At 41.7% G+C, this 19,819-nt stretch overlaps 1 protein-coding gene across 1 annotated transcript in view; it reads left to right on the forward strand.

The window, feature by feature from the left end:
- Nucleotides 1-19,819, forward strand: part of tmeff2a (transmembrane protein with EGF-like and two follistatin-like domains 2a) — a gene marked incomplete at its 5' end in the record, with an annotated part of 121,967 nt that overhangs the window by 37,607 nt on the left and 64,541 nt on the right. The window contains one exon of the mRNA XM_083908698.1: nucleotides 8,187-8,316. Coding sequence (XP_083764824.1) covers nucleotides 8,187-8,316 — 130 coding nt within the window. The remainder of the gene's footprint in view (nucleotides 1-8,186; nucleotides 8,317-19,819) is intronic.

The raw sequence follows: 19,819 nt of genomic DNA on the forward strand, positions 1-19,819 counted from the left end.
TCTCAAACATCTGGAAGGGAAAGGAACACATGCTCGGCTTTTATTTATTGATTTTTCGTCAACCCCACATTTTAACGCAAAGGCTTGTCGAGCAATTTTAGTTTAAGTGATAATCTTGTGGGGCTGGATTTTACATTTTAAGTCAATTGAACGTTGTCTGACCAGATCTGTTAATCCACCGGCTCCCCTCAGGGTTACGTGTCGTCCCCTTATCCTGTTCATCCTTTATACGAATAATGTGTCACAGCAGCAGGACAGAGAGATTTATTATACAATACGCAGATGACTCTAGGCTCACTTCAAGGAAATTCAGTGCCACAAGCCATTGCCCCGTCATTCAGCACTTTCTTGAACTGTGTGACAGATCCTTCCTGCAGATGAATATTTCCAAAACAAAAGACGTGTCGATTTACTCCAGAAAACTCCCCCCAGGCTCAGGCACCCACTGTCATAAAGGGTCATCCAGTAGAGTAAGTTTTTAGGGAGAATAACACTGTCGTCTTTTCACATGGATAGAACACCGTTGACCATCTATTATCGGTCATTTATTGAATGCATTCTGTCTTGGTTCAGCAACCTTTTCCCTTAATAGCAAAACCTCTCTGAATCAAATTGTGAAGTGGTCTGGTCGGCTGATTGGAGAGCCACAGCTTAACCCGGAATCTCTGTGTAATACCAGGCAGCTGCAGACGGTGGCTGGTTCCACTTTGAAAGAGTCCATCCAACCACAGATACGAATGGATTGTGATGAATAAACGCCAGCAGTTATTACACCTTTTTATCTCTTTTATTCGCACTGTTCTTTTGATCCCCGTCCTTTTGTATGACTTTAAGTGTGTGTGTGTGTGTGTGTGCGTGCGTGCGTGCGTGCGTGCGTGCGTGCGTGCGTGCGTGCGTGCGTGCGTGCGTGCGTGCGTGCGTGCGTGCGTGCGTGCGTGCGTGCGTGCGTGCGTGCGTGCGTGCGTGCGTGCGTGCGTCGCTTCGCTGTAAACCAAGTCTACCTTCGAGTATAAATAAAGTTACCCTGACCTTGATCTTCTCCTCTTCCCCTACCTGTTCACGCTGCTGGCCAGCGAGCATCTATTTCCTTCACTATTCTGTACCTCCTTTCTTCCTCTCTTTACCTCACAGCAGCCTCCCCATACCCTGCTCTTTATCCTCCCCCTCCTCTCCTCCATCCCCTGCTTTTGTCAGCCAGCAGTTATGCCCAGTGAAGTCAGCACAGCGAGTTGCCATAGATGCACAGAATGAATGATGATGGTTATGCTTGTTTTGTTAGATTATGTGTTGTGACCTGGTATGGCACGGATGCCTCTTTTTTTTTTTTTTTTTCTACCAAGCGCTCTCACTGTGCATGCGTCTATATGTGTGTGTGTGTGTGTGTGTGCATGATCCCATTCAGGTATATAGGCGGACAAATCTTAGCTCTTGAAACTCAGATAAGGAGAGTTGAGGGAAGGCAGACCCACAGCAGCCCCTGCAGGAGGTTCACGGAAATGATATCCTCTGACAAAAACACAGAGTGGGTGGGCAGGAATGTGAAATGGCTCGAAAGAGAAGAATGAAATCTGGCTCACGCACAAGCGTACAGTCGAGTGCACTCAGGTCCATGTGCATGAATATGCATGCTTTCTCTTTCCTGTCGCTCACCCCGCTGCAGTCGCATGTGAGAAAACACAAACACACAAATGCACAGGGGCCCGTGGACACCTCTGCTGTCATCGTCCAGGGCGGAGACGGCGCAGGTTTTGGTCACAGCAGAGACGCGGGGCAGCGTCTCTTGACTTCTGCAAATCCTGAGCCAGCGGGCACATAAGGCTGTGCCATATGGCACTGGCCAATAGCCCCTGTCTTCCCAGTCTGCAGAGAGGTGTAAAGGATCAAATCTTCTCACCTTCTGTCTCGTTTCCCCCCTTCTCATGAACATGCCCGCTTCATTTTCAGTCTCCCTTCCAATGGACCTTTAGATTTTTGTTTTTGGTTTATTTACATTGAGCTGACCGACTTGGGCTGACAAAGCTCATGTGTTGGCTGTCAACGTCGCACTAGGGCTGTGTATTACAATTATAATATGATTTTTGGATATGGATTGAGCATGGCCTTGATTTTCAAATTTTTTGGTGGAATTTTCACCAGGCAGGCAGTGGCTCATCAGCAGCAGCTGCGCTGTCTGGAGCGAGGAGGTGGGAGTGAAGAGGACATGGTGTTATACTGAAACGAAGGTTTCCATTCACCGATACGTGAGCACAAATTTATTTTGCATTAGCATGCTGCTACTACTTTGCAGCTACTAACTTGGCTAACCTGTTTCCAAAGGTAAGCTAGCGCGGCTACGATTAGCATTAGCGTAGGGCTAACATAATACAAACAATGTTTTCATTTTCGATTAGCATTAGCGTTGCTAGCTGTTTTGTGAATGTCAGTCACTGTCTATTTTAAGGGGAAAAAAACTTTACTTAGTAAAAATCAGGGACTGTGTATTAAAACATGAACTACTCTGCTCAAACACAACAACAAACAACAAAAGTAGAAGAATTTTATTGCAGCTGCTCTCCAATTGAATAGAAAGATAACTGTATGAGAGTTAATGACCAACACTTTGCTGCTAACTAGTGGCCGGAGGCTTAAATACAACGCAAAACCGCTGTCAAGAATGTTTCCATTATCAACACAGCACTTAAAAGATTCGACACAGTAACATGCCATGAAACATTGCTGAATGTTTGTATTGATAGCATCTGACACCCATAAACTTTACATCCAAACTGCCACTAATCGAGAAATGCAGGAATGAAAGCGGTGCAGTATCCTGACTAAGGCTGCAACAAGAACACCTCTGTCTCTGCTGAAAGTCCTCTGCTGTGTGAAGAGGCTCAGTGTGAGAGGAAAACTTTGAAAATCAGTTTGAAAATGTGCAGAAGAAGAAGAAGAAGAAAAAAACGCCTCATAACCTCATCTCACTCTCGTCTTCACTGCCACATCAAGAGAAGTCCCAGATGAATAAATAAGTTGACAGATAAATGTCAACATTTTTTTTCTTCTTTTTCAACAAGCTCCGTTGAAGATCATTTGAAAGACTCCGTCGTGATGAAGACGTGCGAAGTTTCATGTTATTCTTACGGTCGTGTTTGATGTTTGTCTCTCTGTCTCCATACACCATACCTGTCTCTGACTCGCCTACGCCGCACGCCGCGTCGCCCTCAAATATAAAAGTGATGCGCCCAACATGTTTTAAAAGCCCCACGAGACACGGGGAGTTCTGGGTGGGACAATCAGCAACTTTTACATCCTCCGTGTTCTCGGCCGTCCTCGATCAAGTGATGGGGATGAGCGAGCGTTGGTGGGAGAAGGATGTGCTCTTAAAATTCGCCCACAGGTGTCTTCTGGGCAGCTTTCCCTTCACTTGCATCATGGTAGGAATTGAGACTCCCCAGGTTAAGAGCAACCCTGCAGCCAGGTGAGAGAGCAGCAGATGTAGAGAACGGCAAAACGAAAGCACAGGCCCTGCAGTCGGCTATTCCGAGCGCCTTTGTGGAGTTGCCATTTTCTCGTTCTTGTCCTTCTCTCTTTCTTTCTCTCCGTTTCCTTTTCTCTTCTGAGGGGATTTTCGATCCCTCTCCCTTTCTTTGTCCCCGTTTCTTCATCTCTTTCGCTTTCTTTTTTATTTCATGATGTTCTTTTTTCCCCCCCGTGTGCCTCGGTTTCTCCAGGCGCTGAGGTTCTTTTTTATTGTGCCAAATTTGTTGAGCCAGGGCTCTCTCTCTCTCTCTCTCTCTCTCTCTCTCTTCCTCTCTCTCTCTCCGTCTGCATCTCGCTTCATGTATTTCAGTCTCCCGCTGTCTCACTCTTGTCTATTTCTCTCCCTTAGCCCAATTTCACTCATTGTTTTTGCCTCCCGTCTTCGCTGCAGCCTCTTTTGCTTCCTGCATCTCGGTCTCTTTGATCAAGAGCCAGTATGCACTTTCTCTTTCCCTCCTTTACTCCTTTTGTGTATATGCTATATATTTTTCTCAGCTTCTTTAAAAATGATGTTCACACTCGACAGTTGTGATGCTCTGGGGCTCCTAAACCAACTGTGTGCGGTAACTTTTTTGCTCCATTCAGACCCGGGCAAGTGTATGACACGATGAAACTAAATTAGAAAATGAAAGATGAGAGCGTTAGTCGTCGTCGTCTGCCGTAGAGAGCTCTGCTCGGTCCAGACAAAGAGCGGTGGATCTGAATATTTGCCAAGTCTATTTAAAACTCTCCTCGTCTCCTGTGTTTTCTGTGTTGTCCTCAGTTGTTCAGGCTGCATCTCACAACTTGATTTAATCAACATTCACATGGTCTCAGTGAGGGAGAAATAAAGCTTTATAGATAAATAACTTTATAGATAAATCCGGTGACCGATGTTTGTGTTCATCCTGCCATGACTGTACTGAGTCACAGTGACAACCCCACTGTTAAAACTGAAGGTTCCTTTATAAATGGTAATCGCAATGTAATTTAAATTAGAATAAAAAAAAGTTTGACAACTGATGTGACAGTCGCTATAAAATACAGGAAAAAAAGGGACACTTAAACATCACCACTTTTAAATCACTTCAGTTCTGTGTAATGTGACTATAACTTAATGCGATAAAGGCTTGTTTTGTTCCCAAAGGTGGATTTTATCACTATAGTTCCCTAGATATTGCTTTACAATGTGATGCTTCACACAAAGATGGGTAAAAGTAGAAGCTTTTTGGGGGAAAAACATGTTTTATAACCCTTGCAATTTTAAACGACTCAATTGGCTGACTCAAAAGTTTTGCCTTTGTGTGATCACATCATTGGAATCAGTTAATTTAAAAAATCACATTATCTTATACAAAGTGTCTTGTTTTGATGCCATAATTTGCCTTAACACACTATGCATTGTGTCAGTTTTTGAATCGAGAATCGATTTTGAATCGAATCGTGATTCTAAGGATCGTAATCGACTCGAATCCTGAGACACCCAGAGATTCACATCCCTAATAAAATGCCTCACATACTTGTAAACAAGTCCCAATTTAAAGGTGCATTATGTAATAAATCTAAAGCATCTGGCCATAAAATCCTCCTAATATGTCACAGAGACTCAGGAATAATGTTCATATAACAAACTGAACTCACCAACAACAACAGTACAGACAAAATATTTGCATTAAAAAAAATCTTTTGCAGACTGTAAATCATGTTTATGTTTTGAAATCATGTTTTGGCATGTGGCGCCACCTACCGCCGTCAACCAACCATTGCAGTCAGTAGAGTCTCAGCTGCCGAGCAACCACGGGTTGCCAGTTATGTCAGAAAACGAAACCTAAAAGACCTCGGTATTTTGAATTTGAATGTAGCAACTGTTTTTGGCCACATTCTTACATATGGCACCTTTGAGTTCTCATCCACTGGGCTATTTTTTCCATGGTGGATGTCTCATAATGTGAACTGGTTTAACCTAAAAAAGGTATATATTTGAGATCTAATATCAACTCACCGTATCTGTCACAATGTGATATTTCAGACTGACAGTGAAAGTGACGTGCTTATTTCTGGCGCCTCACAAAATTTGTCTCGGTTCAATTTAGATGATTGTCATATAGCAGAGCAGAGCTGATGCAGAGCGAGAGCAACGGAATTGGCAGCGCGAGTTCTATATGTACATGTGTAATATTATACTGCATACACACACACATCTGTTTGTTAGAGCCATAAACGGATAAAGTAGAACACAGTAGGCGCTCGATTTGGTCCAATGAGTGCAGATTCCAGTGCAGTCCATGAGAGACTTCAAGGAGAGTGGTAAGTGGAGACAAAGAGCCATGATCTCCCCAGCCGAGCGTCCTGTGGGGACACGCTCAGTCCAGCCCATCGTCCTTGTGATGTTGCACCCTGCAGGAACACCGTTTTTAGCGCTTTAGTTCCTCACTTTTCAGGCACTTTTCAAATGTAACGTCAGATTACTGGCAGAGACCGAGAGAACGGTGACTTCCCTCCAATCTTTGATCACCATTACTCCATTCCGGGGTTTTTCCCCCTCAATCGAATAATGACATAAGTTATTCCTGTCGTGTCACGCAGGCGAATCGATAGCAAACCAGATGAATATCTGCCTCATGCAGCCCTCCTACAAAAATAGAAAGGAGAAGTGTGACAAGGCACGGCGGTGTCATCAGTCATCTGAAACATCAAGGGTTGCTTGGTAGCCGGCGAACGCGCGGGTAAATGAATGAGTAATGTTCTCCCGGACCTCAGCAGCTATTTTTCTCACTGCCCTTGAGCAAGTCACTTAACCTCGTATTGCTCCAGTGGAGCAACCGCAGAGGTGAGCCACAGCAGATGCCGGCAAATGTTTTTCTTTCTTTTTTTCTGCAGATATATATGCAGTGTGAACATGAGTCATTAATATGAGCAAATTGTTGTTGCATTTATTTAGGTTTTTTTTTTTTTTTTTTTTTTTTGAACAAAGCTAAAAACAACCCTGTGGGTTTGACTTTATCAAGGGTTTCAGACACTGCGTCATCAGAGCTGTCTGGTACTTATTTAATCACGCTTGTTAGACCCGGTGTTATTTCAGATGCATCATTAAATACATAATCTCATCCTATTTTTTTTTTTTTTTTTTCTCGAACTAAGTCACAGTCTCTTGGATGAGAGGTGAAAAGTCTTCACGCTTAACTCGAATAAGAATTTCTTTGGGTGATGCTAATTCATGCTCGTCAACAGTTTAATATTTATCTTGCTCCAAAAAAAAGTTTTCATTACTTCATGACATGGCAGCGATGCGTACAACTCGATTTGGTAAAACTGATAAATGTAGACTTGTTGTGGATTTCAAGGCTATTTTAAAAATGTTGAAATAATTCGATCATTTCAATGTTTTTGAATGCTATTGAAACGGTTTTTACACGGTCAAAAAGCGTATTTATTTTCAGCCCTTTCATTCATTTTGTCACAATAGTGTTGAACCTTAACATTATCTCTTATACAGCATAATTATGATATGGTCGTTTATTTAATGTTGTTGGTATTTTTATGCCTCTGTTTGGTTTTTGTGAACAGAATTTATGTTAGAGTTCGACCGATATGTTTTTGTATTTTTCAGGCCTGATACCGATTATTAGTCGTCAAGGAGGCCGATATTCATTTGCAGCAAAAGTAGAAATATTGGCATCAATATTGGCCCGGTTGATAATCGGTCGATCCCTAATTTATGTCACAGTATTTATATGCTATGTCCTTCATAGCCAGCAACAGGCTCTGTCAAGCAATACTATCAGACCTGACTGCAGGAGCATTTTAGTGCTGTTCCATTATATACTTCTAGAACTACTCGCCTCGACTCGACTTGATTCCATTACTACATAGTAGCTCCTGCGCAAAACTGCAGTGTCATTGTTTTGCTCCGTCCAGCTCTCTCCGGTTACTCTGGTCAGCCACCAAACACGAGAACATCTGCTTCTGCAACCCCGTTGACGTACCCCGGTGTAGAGTTTAGATTCCCTGCCTTAGCCCGAGCACAACCTGGGCTATTTCCTGCTACTATCCTCAGGCCGGTCCCTTGATCAAGCATTTGTGTTTTTTCTCCCACGTCGTGTTTGCGTAGAGCACGTTGTATTGTGTGAAGTTGTAAAAACCTGCGGCCGTGAACGCATTGTTTAAAAACCAGGAAGTGTATCGTCATTAGCAACGTATGCGTTCATGGAAGCGGAGCTCAGCGGCTCTGTTATTGTAGTAAATTAGACTGTGGCAGCAGGTACAACAAGCTCCCGCTGTGGGGGAGGACGTGGACGTACGTGTACATTTACGGCTCATGTATTAAAATATTGTCTGGTTTAAACCGGGCTAGGGCTCGGACACAACGTGCACAGGCTTGGGTCTGTGCAACCCTGTATGCTCTGTGTAACGCTCTGTGTAACGCTCTTTTTTGTTAGAAGTTGTGCTCATGACATCCGGTGACGATACTCTCTGCCCAATCAGTGGCTGGCAGTCTGTCAACGTCAAATTTTAGCATTGGCTCAGCTCACTTGGATCCTTGGTACCTTAGGTACCAAAAAAAAGCGTAGAGTCAAGACGTGCACTGCTAGAACATAGGGATTGTATGTATGCCATGTATGAATTAACCTTGTTTTTTGGAGTTTCCAATACTTACCCAGTTCTCCTTCTGTTTCTCCTCTCTGCAGTGCAACAACGACTACACCCCAGTGTGCGGCTCCAACAATCAGAACTACCAGAACGAGTGTTTCCTGCGTCGGGATGCCTGCAAGCAACAGTCTGAGGTGCTGATCGTGTCGGAGGGAGCATGTCCTGCAGGTGTGTACATTTGCACTCTTGACGCCTACGCGCATGCATTCACACGTACCACATACAGAATACTGAAGTAACAAGAACATGTCAATCTCCAGTGTAGGTACAGTACGGTATATGCAAACGAGAGTAGACGGCATTCAGCAATTACTGACTGATGCACAACTTCAAAGCGGTAAGATACAAGTGTTGCCAGAGGTGACAGTCTGATGTAACTCCCCAAGGTTTGATGTAACAAGCACAATGACAGTGACACATATTCCTAACTAAAGATAATTTCATCATAGCCCCACAAAGTCCTCACAGGAGAGTCAACAGAAGATGTGTTTTTTTTTTGCGGCGCGAGAGCGTTAAAAGCAGTTTGTTCCACGATTGGTTCAAATCCAACGTGTTAAACAGGAAGTAAGAGATGTTGCGACAGCTGTGACCTTTCATTATGTAACACTTAAATAATGTCAAAAGGAATAAAATGCAAATAAGTCTTGTGCCAAATTGTCAGAGGTAGTTCCTGTAACGTCGTTGCCAAGAGGCATGCTCAACAAAGCAGAAAATCCAATGACTGAGTCACACATCATCTTGATGGCCACTTCAATTTTTTTTTTCTCGTTTGTGTCTATGCTCTCCTTTTTTATTTTATCTTTCTTAAAGAGTACTCCAAGTAAGGCTATAAAGAATCATTACAAGCTTTTTAGTTTCAAGTACTTGCATAGACTATCAGTAGATTCCAAAAACCAATTGCTTCATATTCACAGCCAACCCTTTCCCTTTTGTGTTTACAAAAAGAAAATTAACTGTGTATTTGGTATTTTGAGCTGAAGTTAGATTTAATAGCGTCTCTTTTAGAGAACCTGTTGATTGGTCCATCAATCCAGAGCTTAGGTCTGGCCTGATATTTATCCCCAAATTAAGCTGCCATTGGTTATTGTCTGACCTTTTCTCTTTTTAACAATGGCCATTATTTATATAGGGATGGCACAATAGCACTTTTCCATGTCCATTACTGATATCGCAAACTTGGGTGTCTGCCGATATCGTTCCGATACTGTGATTTAAGGCTATTTGTGCTAATGTGTCACGCAACATGACACAGCTAAAATGCTCATTTTATTTACGTTTTTTACAGTCAAAGTCAAGCATGCGATAAAGGATGTCTGGATTGTATGAGATTTTTTTGGGCCGATATCTGATCCCATGATTTTGACCAATATCGGACCGATACCGAGTTTGATATTGGCTGTATCGTATCGTTTTATATATTGTTTTTTAGTAGTGCTGTCAAACGTCAACGGCGTTTAACGGCCTCAACGTTAACGCATGTTAGCGCACGACGCGTTTCCATGACGACTGACCGGAAAAAGACACGTGTGACGTCATGTTTACGTGACTCCGGATTGTTAAAATTAGTCTGTAAAGTCACGCTAAACTTTAAAAACAGAGGCACACATACGCAGTGCACAGGTACGCTGGTTATTTGTAGCGTTGCTCTTTTCCTTTAATAAACAGACCGCTCCAGGTCGACTGTAGGCGCTGAAAGGAGCTAATGCAGCTAACGGAGCTAACTGGTAAACGGTGCCTGGACTCCGGAATCGCTGCACGTAAACATAACGTCTTTTTTCTGGTCAGTCCTATTGCACAACACTATTTTGTTCAATCAGTCGACATAATGAACTTATATATATATTTACGCATATGTACTATATAGTACAACCGTTATTTAATACTTTAAGACCAACTACAACTAAAGATAAATTGCTCCCACTGCCTCATTTTATCTTCAAAACAACGGCGCATTAACGTCATCATGTTAACACGAGGAAATAAGCGGTTTACCCTGATGTGTGCAGTCTCACACAGCTGCTAGTTTGTGGATGTGGGTTGTAACGTATTTTTGTTTTGATTGCATCAGGATATACAGTGTGTGTGATATTATAATGCTTGGTTTGCTGTACCCGCTCGTCTGTTGGTGTTGATAGAAACTGAAATAATGAAGACAACAGTTGGCTGCTTGAAGAACTCTTGTATCCATACATTGCGATATTGCAGAGCCATTTCCACCGCAAACATTTGTCTCACTGTGTTTGTCATTTTCCTTTCAAGTGACAGAAAGCGTGTCAACGTAATTTCTTTGTCCATATGATGGTTTGATGCAGTGGTAATTTACCCACTAGTATGTCGCTTGATAGACCAATTTGTGTCTTGCTATTATATGCAGCATGAAATCCTTTCACATTGCAAAGTGAAAGAAAGAAAGTAAACACAATTAGCTTGTGGCATTTATAACGAGCTTGTTTTTGTGCCCAATAAATGCACAACAGATCCAAGTGTGTGCAACAGCGCTGTGAATAGATTAAGTCATTAATCCAACTTTGTGAAAGTCATAAAAAAGGAGTTATTGACAAGGTTGATTCTGGTGGTTCTTGGTGAGATCTGGACAATCTGAATGTTTAGCTGCAAGATGTGAACAATCAAGCTCTGTTTAATGACAGTGGCAAGTATTCATGGTTTATGCTGGATACTAACTTTGCTGTAATAACAAAATAAACAGTTACAGAAGCCAGGTTTGTTTTTAACTTGTTATATTTGTATTGAAATCATCCCCTCTTTTTGACCAAACACCTGTTGCTTTATTTCCTATTGTTTTCATCTCATCACGAGCTGGAAAGACAGAGCACTTGGTGTAATTATCTAACATAATTGGGTTTACTGTTTGCTGATATAGTTTTGGTGTTTATGCTGCTGAGTGGGCGCCGTCACTCGGAGAAGGTCAAGCTCTTCATTAGCGGTGTTGTGGAGAGCGGTGGCGCTAACCGCTATACACGGCGCTAAGCGTTGAAGTTAAAGTAGGATGCGTAATTAGTTTATTTCTACCTTACTCAATGAGCACTTGTTGTGATGTTATGTTGTTATGTGGCTGATCTCATGTCATCAGTGGGGTTCGATATATAGTCAAATATTAAAATCTTGATGTTTTCTGGGACTTTAAAGGTGCCATATGTAAGAATCAAAACATAAACATGCTTTGCAATCATCAAAATATTTTTTTTTAATGCAAATATTTTGTCTGTACTGTTGTTGTTGAGTTCAGTTTGTTATATGAACATTATTCCTGAGTCTCTGTGACATATTAGGAGGATTTTATGGCCAGTTGCTTTAGATTTATTACATAGTGCACCTTTAACAAAAGCAATATTTTAAAGGATATCAACAAGTTTCCATTTGTAGAGCTCAGACCTTTAAATCATAATACACTTCATACTTTTCCCAACAAATGTAATTTGTTAGGTTATTTATGATTCACAGTCCAATCAACCCTAATCATGTATAACAAGGTATTTTGCCTGGTAATTCAAGGATTGAAAGAAGTCCAACAGATTGCAAGCCTTTGGCATCAGTGGAGAGAAAAAAACTCCCTTATGACGGGGAAAAAAATCTCTGACAACCAGACTCATAGATGTGCAGCCGTGTGCCTAGGCCGGTTGGGGTGAAAGGGAAATAGAAGACATAGGTGACAGAAGTAACAAGGAGAGATGAGATATGGAGACAACAAATGAACATATCAACAATCAAACAATATAATAAGTATGTTAAAATTGGAGGAAATGGACAAAACAAGAGAAAGAAGGAACATGAACCAACGGCAAAAGAGCAAATCATCCATCCATACATACATTGTCTACAGTTTATCCTCCAAATTAGTGTTTTTTGGATATGGGAGAAACCCCACGAGCACACACACAGGAAGAAAACTAAACAACACTAAAATACAAAAATCAAGACAACAAAACAATACATCAATAAAATAGGCTAGCTAGACGAGACAAAGCCTGCACAATAAAACCAAAAAGTGGCACAAGGGAATATGGAGCAGAGGAGGAGAGATAAAGAAGACAGAAGAGGACATCATAGAACAATAGTAAAAGTAAATTAGTATACTCTGTACAATGAGGCCAAGGTGTCTTACTGAACTGCTGTTAAAAGCCCGGCTTTGAATTTATTATATTCTAAATTGGTGACATGAATTATTAACTCAGTACAACAATAACAATATAAGGAACTCACTGGCAACACTGTCCAACTTTTCCTTCTGGGAATAATATCTAATAGGTGCTGACTTTGAATATTAGCACGGTTGTTGGTTTCAGACGTGCTCGTCTGAGTAGAAGAGAAACTGCTGATCTGACCGTCCATTCATTTATCCTCCACTGGAGGGTCGCGGGGGGGTGCTGTGCCTCTCTCAGCTGACATAGGCCATATTTAGTTTACAACCAAACATCCACATGAGAGAGGTTGATCTCCTAATGTGGATTTTTGAGTGTAGTTTTAAAAGAAAAGACCCGCAAAGGAATATAAAGTGTGAATCTACTTGAATTTGCTTCTTCAGCCGTATGCAAGTGATTGTTTTTTACGCTCAAATTGAGCAGGTGCTGACTCACTTACGGCCACTGACGGGCAGGCAGCATTGAAAGGCTCTTGAATGAACATGTGGAGACTGAGGTGGAAATGTTACCACAGTAACAGCAGCGGTGGTGTCCGTGTGCCAGTCGGCGTGGCTGTGCACAGTCACATGAAATGGCCTGATGTCCCGACCCCCCCGTCTAAATTGCTCGCTTGTGGGCTGCGCACGAGGTCTTTTTCAGGACATGTGATAGTCTTTCACTGTGTGTGTGTGTGTGTGTGTCTGTGTGTGTCTGTTATGGATCAGTGCATCTTTTGAACGAGTACATAAAGGCCTCTTTCTTCCTTGTGACAAGCGGTATATTTTTTGAGGAGTTAAGGCAGGATTCAAATAAGAATGCTTCTGTGGCGTAAGACTGGGACGGAGCAAGAGTGCTTTTATATATAAATGCGTGAGTGTCTCGTGCACTCGCGTATACACACGATGCAGAACAAGCAGTAAATAACTACTGAACCGTGAGGAAGTGCTCTCCGAAGACACTTTTTACCTAAATTGAACGAATCTAATATTTATGCACCAGTGAACCACAGACACGCACTAAATGCACAAGCTCTATAAAATCTCCCGGCAGTGTTGCGAGTATCCACTCCATCCAAACTTATATATATATATACGCTATATACCGTCGTAATTTAACGATAACGATCACCAGTGCCATTACATGTCATTATTTAAGTGCCATTTATCAAGTATCTTGTATTTATATAGCACTTAACAATAATCTGCAAGGTACTCGAAGCGCTTCGCATAAAACGAGTTAGACACGATTCCATTTTTAAATCCATTTATGATTATATGATTATTAACAGCCACATTTATATATCAGTCAATGGTTCACCATGAATCTAACTTTACTGTACATCAAAAGGAACAGTCTATGACGGGGTTATTCAACTGAAATTTCTGAAGGGCCAGGTTTTCAATACAAAATGTTAGACATTATTTAGCACTTATTTATTGAAATGGCTGCTAGTTTTGTGCAAAAAAAAGGTAAGTAACAAAACCACCAACATTCAGGTACATTACAGTTTGCGTAAAGTGCAAAAAAGGTTACAGTTACAGTATCAATATTTGGGTATAACAGTCACAACTGGCTCTTACAATATAAACAACATAAAGGTGCAATGGACACAATAGGCTATTTTTGCAGAAATATAATAACAGTAGCAATAATATTCAGGTACAACTGCTACAGTTGGCTCTTAGTGCAAAATATTCTGGTACATACATAGGCTGCCTACAAGCACAGCTGTACTAGTATTTGTCGCAAAGGGTCAGTTTTATTGACTTTTTAACCCTAGAACACCATTGCCGGATGGTTTTCACCAGAGCAAATACATTTATGTGATTTTCATGAAAACCAAGTCTTCATTTATTTAGTTTTTTTTAGAAATGTTTTGTTCCCAAATTCCTAATTTTCCAGTAATTTTGGAGCATTTTAATATGGTCCCCTCATGATGCTTTTCTTTTCTTTTGTTTGACATGACACAGTTTAAAATAAAAGAACACTACTCAAATGTGTCATGTACTGTCATGTATTGATATATATATTTTGATGACAAGTACTTTTTATTGGGTGTATTTATTATCTCGGGTAAAAATCACCCAGCATTAGTGATGGTGTTCTCGGGTTAATAATACATTCATTATTTATGGCTTAATGGGCCGCGGGCCGGTCCAAATTGCTAGAAAGGGCCGGTTCTGGCCCCCGGGCCTTAAGTTGAATAGCCTCGGTCTATGATTAGAATGAAGGATTATTCACAACATTGCTAAAGTGGAGCAGCGGAATCGTGACCACCACGAGGCGATCTCACGGAGGTGTAGAAACCGATGCTCGTTGGTTTTAAAAGTGAAACGTGTGAATTCGGCTGTGTGGGAGCTCCTTTTATATAATCCAAGTGGTGTTGCATTCAAACGTTACATGTGGTAGAGTATGACAGGCAGCTACTTCTGAAGCCACTTTCCTGTCTTCCCTTCACCACTCAGTTCTCTGCTAAGCCTGAAATGACAACCGCTGTGGCATTACGTAAAATTACCCTCAGTGCAAGTGATGAAACTAATGGTAAAGAATGCAGCAATCTCACACAATCTATGTTCGTGCTGCAACAAAGCATTGTTTTTTTCCTCTCTCTCTCTTCCCTTCTTTCCCTCTCCCCGTCCTGCTTTCTATTTCCATCTTCCAAAATCCCATTAGGAGCAACAGTACACGGTGTAATGGATATATGTCAGCTCGCCTGGGCTGATCCGCGTTTCACTCGCTGCGATGAAAGATATCATGAAATCTCCCGGGGGGAAACTTTGTGAAAGAAAAATCTAAATGTAGTGTTCATAATGTAACTTTAACTCTCTACTGCTCATATTAGCAGATCAGTGTCAACAAAAAAAACAAAGAATTAGCCTTGTGTGCTTATTGCTGAGAAAACAATCTCACCATGCTAAGTGATGGCACTGAGGCATATAGACAAACATAATTTGATAGCATTTCTTCTTTTTTGTCCCCGTGGAAAAGCATCGTCTCATGGCTGCCATATTACATATTAAGTTTAGGTTTGGGACAGCACTGTGTGTGGGTTATTTTAGCCCTTTTTATTGACTTTTCCCAGTCCGACATCTGTCAGGTGACCAAGCAAATTGACACTTCTTTTATTCCAGCTCTATCCAGTCTTTATTACCTTCATGTCCCAGACAGATAAAGAGGTTCTGATTGAGGATTCGATAACAGGAAGGAGCTTCCCTCGTTACAAAGCCGGGGAAAGTTGATTATGGAAAGGTGGTACCACCTCTCTATCACTTCAAATACTAGGCCCCGGCGCAGTGAGGAGCAGTTAAGCATCAGCTTAGCAAAGCGAAACCATCCGAGCACTCTATTTCCCCCAAAGGAGAGAGTTAAGCTAAGGCAAGTGCTCACGTAGCATTTTTCCAAACTCGGCTCACAAAGTGAACAGTATAACTTCCAGGAAGTCATTAAAGGGGAAGGGGGCTGAGGGTTTAATTGACACGCTGTTAAAAATGTTGACGACATGGTTTAATCACTGCTGTGTGCGACTGCAATGCCTGAGAGCCGACGGTTGACACGAGCCATATGTTTGGCCCGATCCGGGTTATCAACAGACCCACAAGCTGAATGAGAGTCAGCGGAACATTATGCAGAGTTATTTTCCCGGTGACATTGACACATGCTTTATGATGTATGCGCATGTAGTTTAACTCGTCGCACAGCAGGATCCTCGCGCTCGGCGCGGGAGAGAGGTCGTCAATGTGCCACGTTAAATAACGGCCGTGCGACTTCAGTATATTATAGTTAAAGATGCTGACAAATGATTTTTGCCTCCGAGTGATGGAGCATGCATTAACTGACATTATAAAAAAGTGGGCAGTTCCTTTTTTCGAGAGTTGGGATTTGACTGACAGCATGTCGGGTTTTTTTGAAACCAGATTTTCTCAGATGATACCTTTTTCTTGCAAGTCCCCGGCTTTGCTGAATAAGGTTTCTTCTGAAATGAAAACAAAACATGGTTCTGGCCAAAGTGCAAATCTGGACGACCTCAAACATGCATCCAGAAACCACTGGGTGATATCAAGGTTGTTACTACAAGAAATAAAAGTGCTAAGTAGAACCATATGTGGTTCTTCAGCTTGTCCTCATAGGAGAAACCTTTTGGAGGGTCCCACCAAGAACCCTCTTAAAACCCTTTATTCAGGAAAGGGGTTTTAAAGGGTTCTCTGGATCAAAATGGTTCTTGGAACCGCTGGAACCATTAGTGTTACCAGGAACCCTTGAAAAACCCTTTCAGAAGCAAGCAGTTCCAGATAAAACCTCAGCCCTTGTAGAAGGAGCCTTTTGGAACCCTTTTGGAGGGATCCACCAAGAATCCTTTTAAAACCCTTTATTCGGGAAAGGGTTTTTCAGAAGCGAATGGTTCCAGGTAGAACCTCAGCCCTTGTAGAAGAACCCTTTTGGAACCCTTATTTCTAAGAGTGTACTTCAACAGTATCTAATGCAAATCAAATAGCTGGGTTAGATCTATTGAGCGTGTGTGATACTGTGTGTTGTTTGTCTTGTGTCAGTTGATGCAGGTGAATCTGAATTAAGCTACATTTGAAGGTTGGAGAAAAGTATAGCTTTATGTGTTCATTAACTTAAGGTCCAGTCTGATGTTTATTCACAAATAATATTCAAGTCTCTTGTGATACCAAAGTCCACTTATCCGTATCAGTATCAGCATCTTTATGACTTGGAAGAAAGATCTTACCAAATCAGCGTTTGGCAACTGTTGAGTCAAAACCTGAGAGCAGTTGTGTGGTGGATTGTTTGCTTTCGGGGGGGAAACTGCAGATCAAAACGGATTAAACCATATCTCCCCAGTCCCGATGAAGCGGATTTGCTTCAGTCTTTAGACGTTAAACCCTTAATGAATAACATCAAACATGAGTGCTGCCTAATTAGTCACAAGTATCTAATACAGAGAGATGTGATCGCTACCTCTATACAGCAATACTCACAATGCGGAATAAAGGTTTTAAAGGCTTCCATTGATGACTACATCGACTTATTATTCGCAGTGTTTTTCTTTTACCTTTAAGTTCTGATCACTAATCCTTCATCTGCTTAAAATTCAGTCTATGGAGCTTAGTACCGGTTAAAACATGTGGAGGGAACCACAGGAGATGATTTAATCTCAACCAATCATTACCTTTCATTTTTCTATGATCTTTAAATGTGAGTTATGGAGGTCTACTTACATACATTAACTTGTTTTTATGGTCAAAAACCTCCTAGTTGCTGTAAATGAGCCGATCTCTCCTCACTGAAGCTCTCTATTGGGGTTCCCTTTAACACTCACCTCTGCAGTCTATATTCTGTGGTCAGCTGACCTTCTCTCTTCATTCTCACAGACAAACACATCGGTTTCTGTTCATTTACAAAACTTTAATAACTTCATTCCAGCAGCTTTGTCAACTTACTCCTCCCCAAACTCTGCACTACTTTTGGTCGTTTATACTTTCAATTTTCTGCTGCAACAGACGCTAAAACTCAGTTCATTAGTTCCACTTTCTTCTTTTAATCGTTGTTAACGTGCACCCTTGTTGTGCTGCCTCTTGCACAGGTCGTCGTTCTAAATTAGAATCGGTTCTCATCACCGACTTACCTGGTTAAATAAAGGTGAAATCTGTTTTTTTTTTTTTCAGAGGACTCCAATTTGCAAGCAAAAATATACTGGATAGCCACTAGGGGGCTACTCCGCTGGTTGCAAAAAGTGTATGAGGAAATGAGCCTATACTTCCCACTTGATTTACAATTTCAATAATAATTTCCCTATACAGTTCTTCTTGTCAGTTTTGGGAATTATGTTCTGATTTAAAGGAAAATGGACACAAGGCAGATGAGTGAATATCGAGAGCTGGGCTCATTAAATGTCATGATCACTTCATCCCAAGTTCGAGTGCAACTTCTGGCATCGTGAACTGGTTGAACCTGAATACTTCTCTGCCAGGGAGGAAACTTAACTCCAGTAATTCTGCCCTAACTGTAGTAAGATATATCGCTGGCCTTTAACACGTCTGTGGTCCCGTGGGCCATCTGTTCTCTTTATAAAGGTTGGTAAGATAGTAAAAGTTCTTGCTGAATACTGAATCTACCAGGCCTTACGGCCGGTAGGTTAAGAGCCCCTGTTCCTTACCCTGAGTCGATATGGTGGTAATATCAAGTTACAACATGGAACATTGGAACATAATTATAAAGGTGTAAAAAAGTCTCTGCATAACCGAGATGCCTCTGGAAAATGTTGTTCTTTGCTTATTCTTTTCAGCTGAATTCTGATTTTAGACTCGAACACCAGTTTTTTAAGCACAGCATCAGGCAATAACACTGTGCTTCAGCGCTATTGCACGTGTGTGTGTGTGTGTGTGTGTGTGTGTGTGTGTGTGTGTGTGTGTGTGTGTGTGTGTGTGTGTGTGTGTGTGTGTGTGTGTGTGTGTGTGTGTGTGTGTGTGTGTGTGTGTGTGTGTGTGTGTGTGTGTGTGTGTGTGTGTGTGTGTGTGTGTGTGTGTGTGTGTGTGTGTGTGTGTGTGTGTGTGTGTGTGTGCGCGCAAATATATGCGCATAATTTACGACGTACGAGCAAAGTGGTGCTGCCAGGTGACCTGCGTGTCTGAGAATGAAAAGCCTGTAAATGTCCTGTTAGAATATGAGCATAACCTCCTCAAGTCCTTATACACACAATACTGGCTGTCCTGCCACATCTGCAGCTTAAGCCTAACATTAAACACATTATTTGGTGTGTGCGTGTGTGCGTGCGTGTAGCCTGTGGTGTCGGCAGCACATTGAGCTCAATAAACTTTTCCTTCCTTTCTAAAAGTTCCTCTCCTCCAGGGTTGAGTCATTTTTGTTAAGGTTTGGATATTAACATATTTATTCATTAAAAGTATGGATTTATACTCTATATTGCTCTGTCTCCTGTAATTTGCCTTGGAAAAATACATGAGCTGCTTTTTGGGGAAAAAAAAAAAAGTTCAACCGATACTGAAGCACTTTGAAACTAGCCCTTCGGTCGCTGCCGCTGGCTGCAGTTACCCCAAAAACTGGAGTTAATTAAGTTCTGTTTATCAGGGAGCAATGCACCAAAATGTGCCCGGCGTGTTTACAGGACACAATAACAACAACAGAAAAGTGCTGCCCTGCATTTGTTGGACTTACATGTGAATAAGTCTGCTTTCTTTGGAGTTGAGAAGCTCTGGTCCAGGGTTTTTCTTCTTTATTTTTTTTACAGAGATTCTATTGGCTTGGACTTTACAGTGATTTTCTTTAGATGCAGCCAGCTTCACAGTAACTGTCCCCAAACATAATCTTGTTGAATACAGTTTGGTAAAGTGACCACGAGGCTTTTGTTGTTGTAAAACCACAGATCAGTTTCCGACAGGAGGTCAATCCTCTGGTTGCAGTCGGCGGATCATTTTAAGGCAGTTGTGTCCTCTCTCACGTTACCTCGTGAATCAATCTCAAAACAGGTTAGATTCACTTTGCATTTTATTGCCGGTGCTTCGCATTAATTG

This window comes from Microchirus variegatus (genome assembly GCF_963457635.1).
Source record: "Microchirus variegatus genome assembly, chromosome: 22".
In the NCBI taxonomy this organism is placed as follows: Eukaryota; Metazoa; Chordata; class Actinopteri; order Pleuronectiformes; family Soleidae; genus Microchirus; species Microchirus variegatus.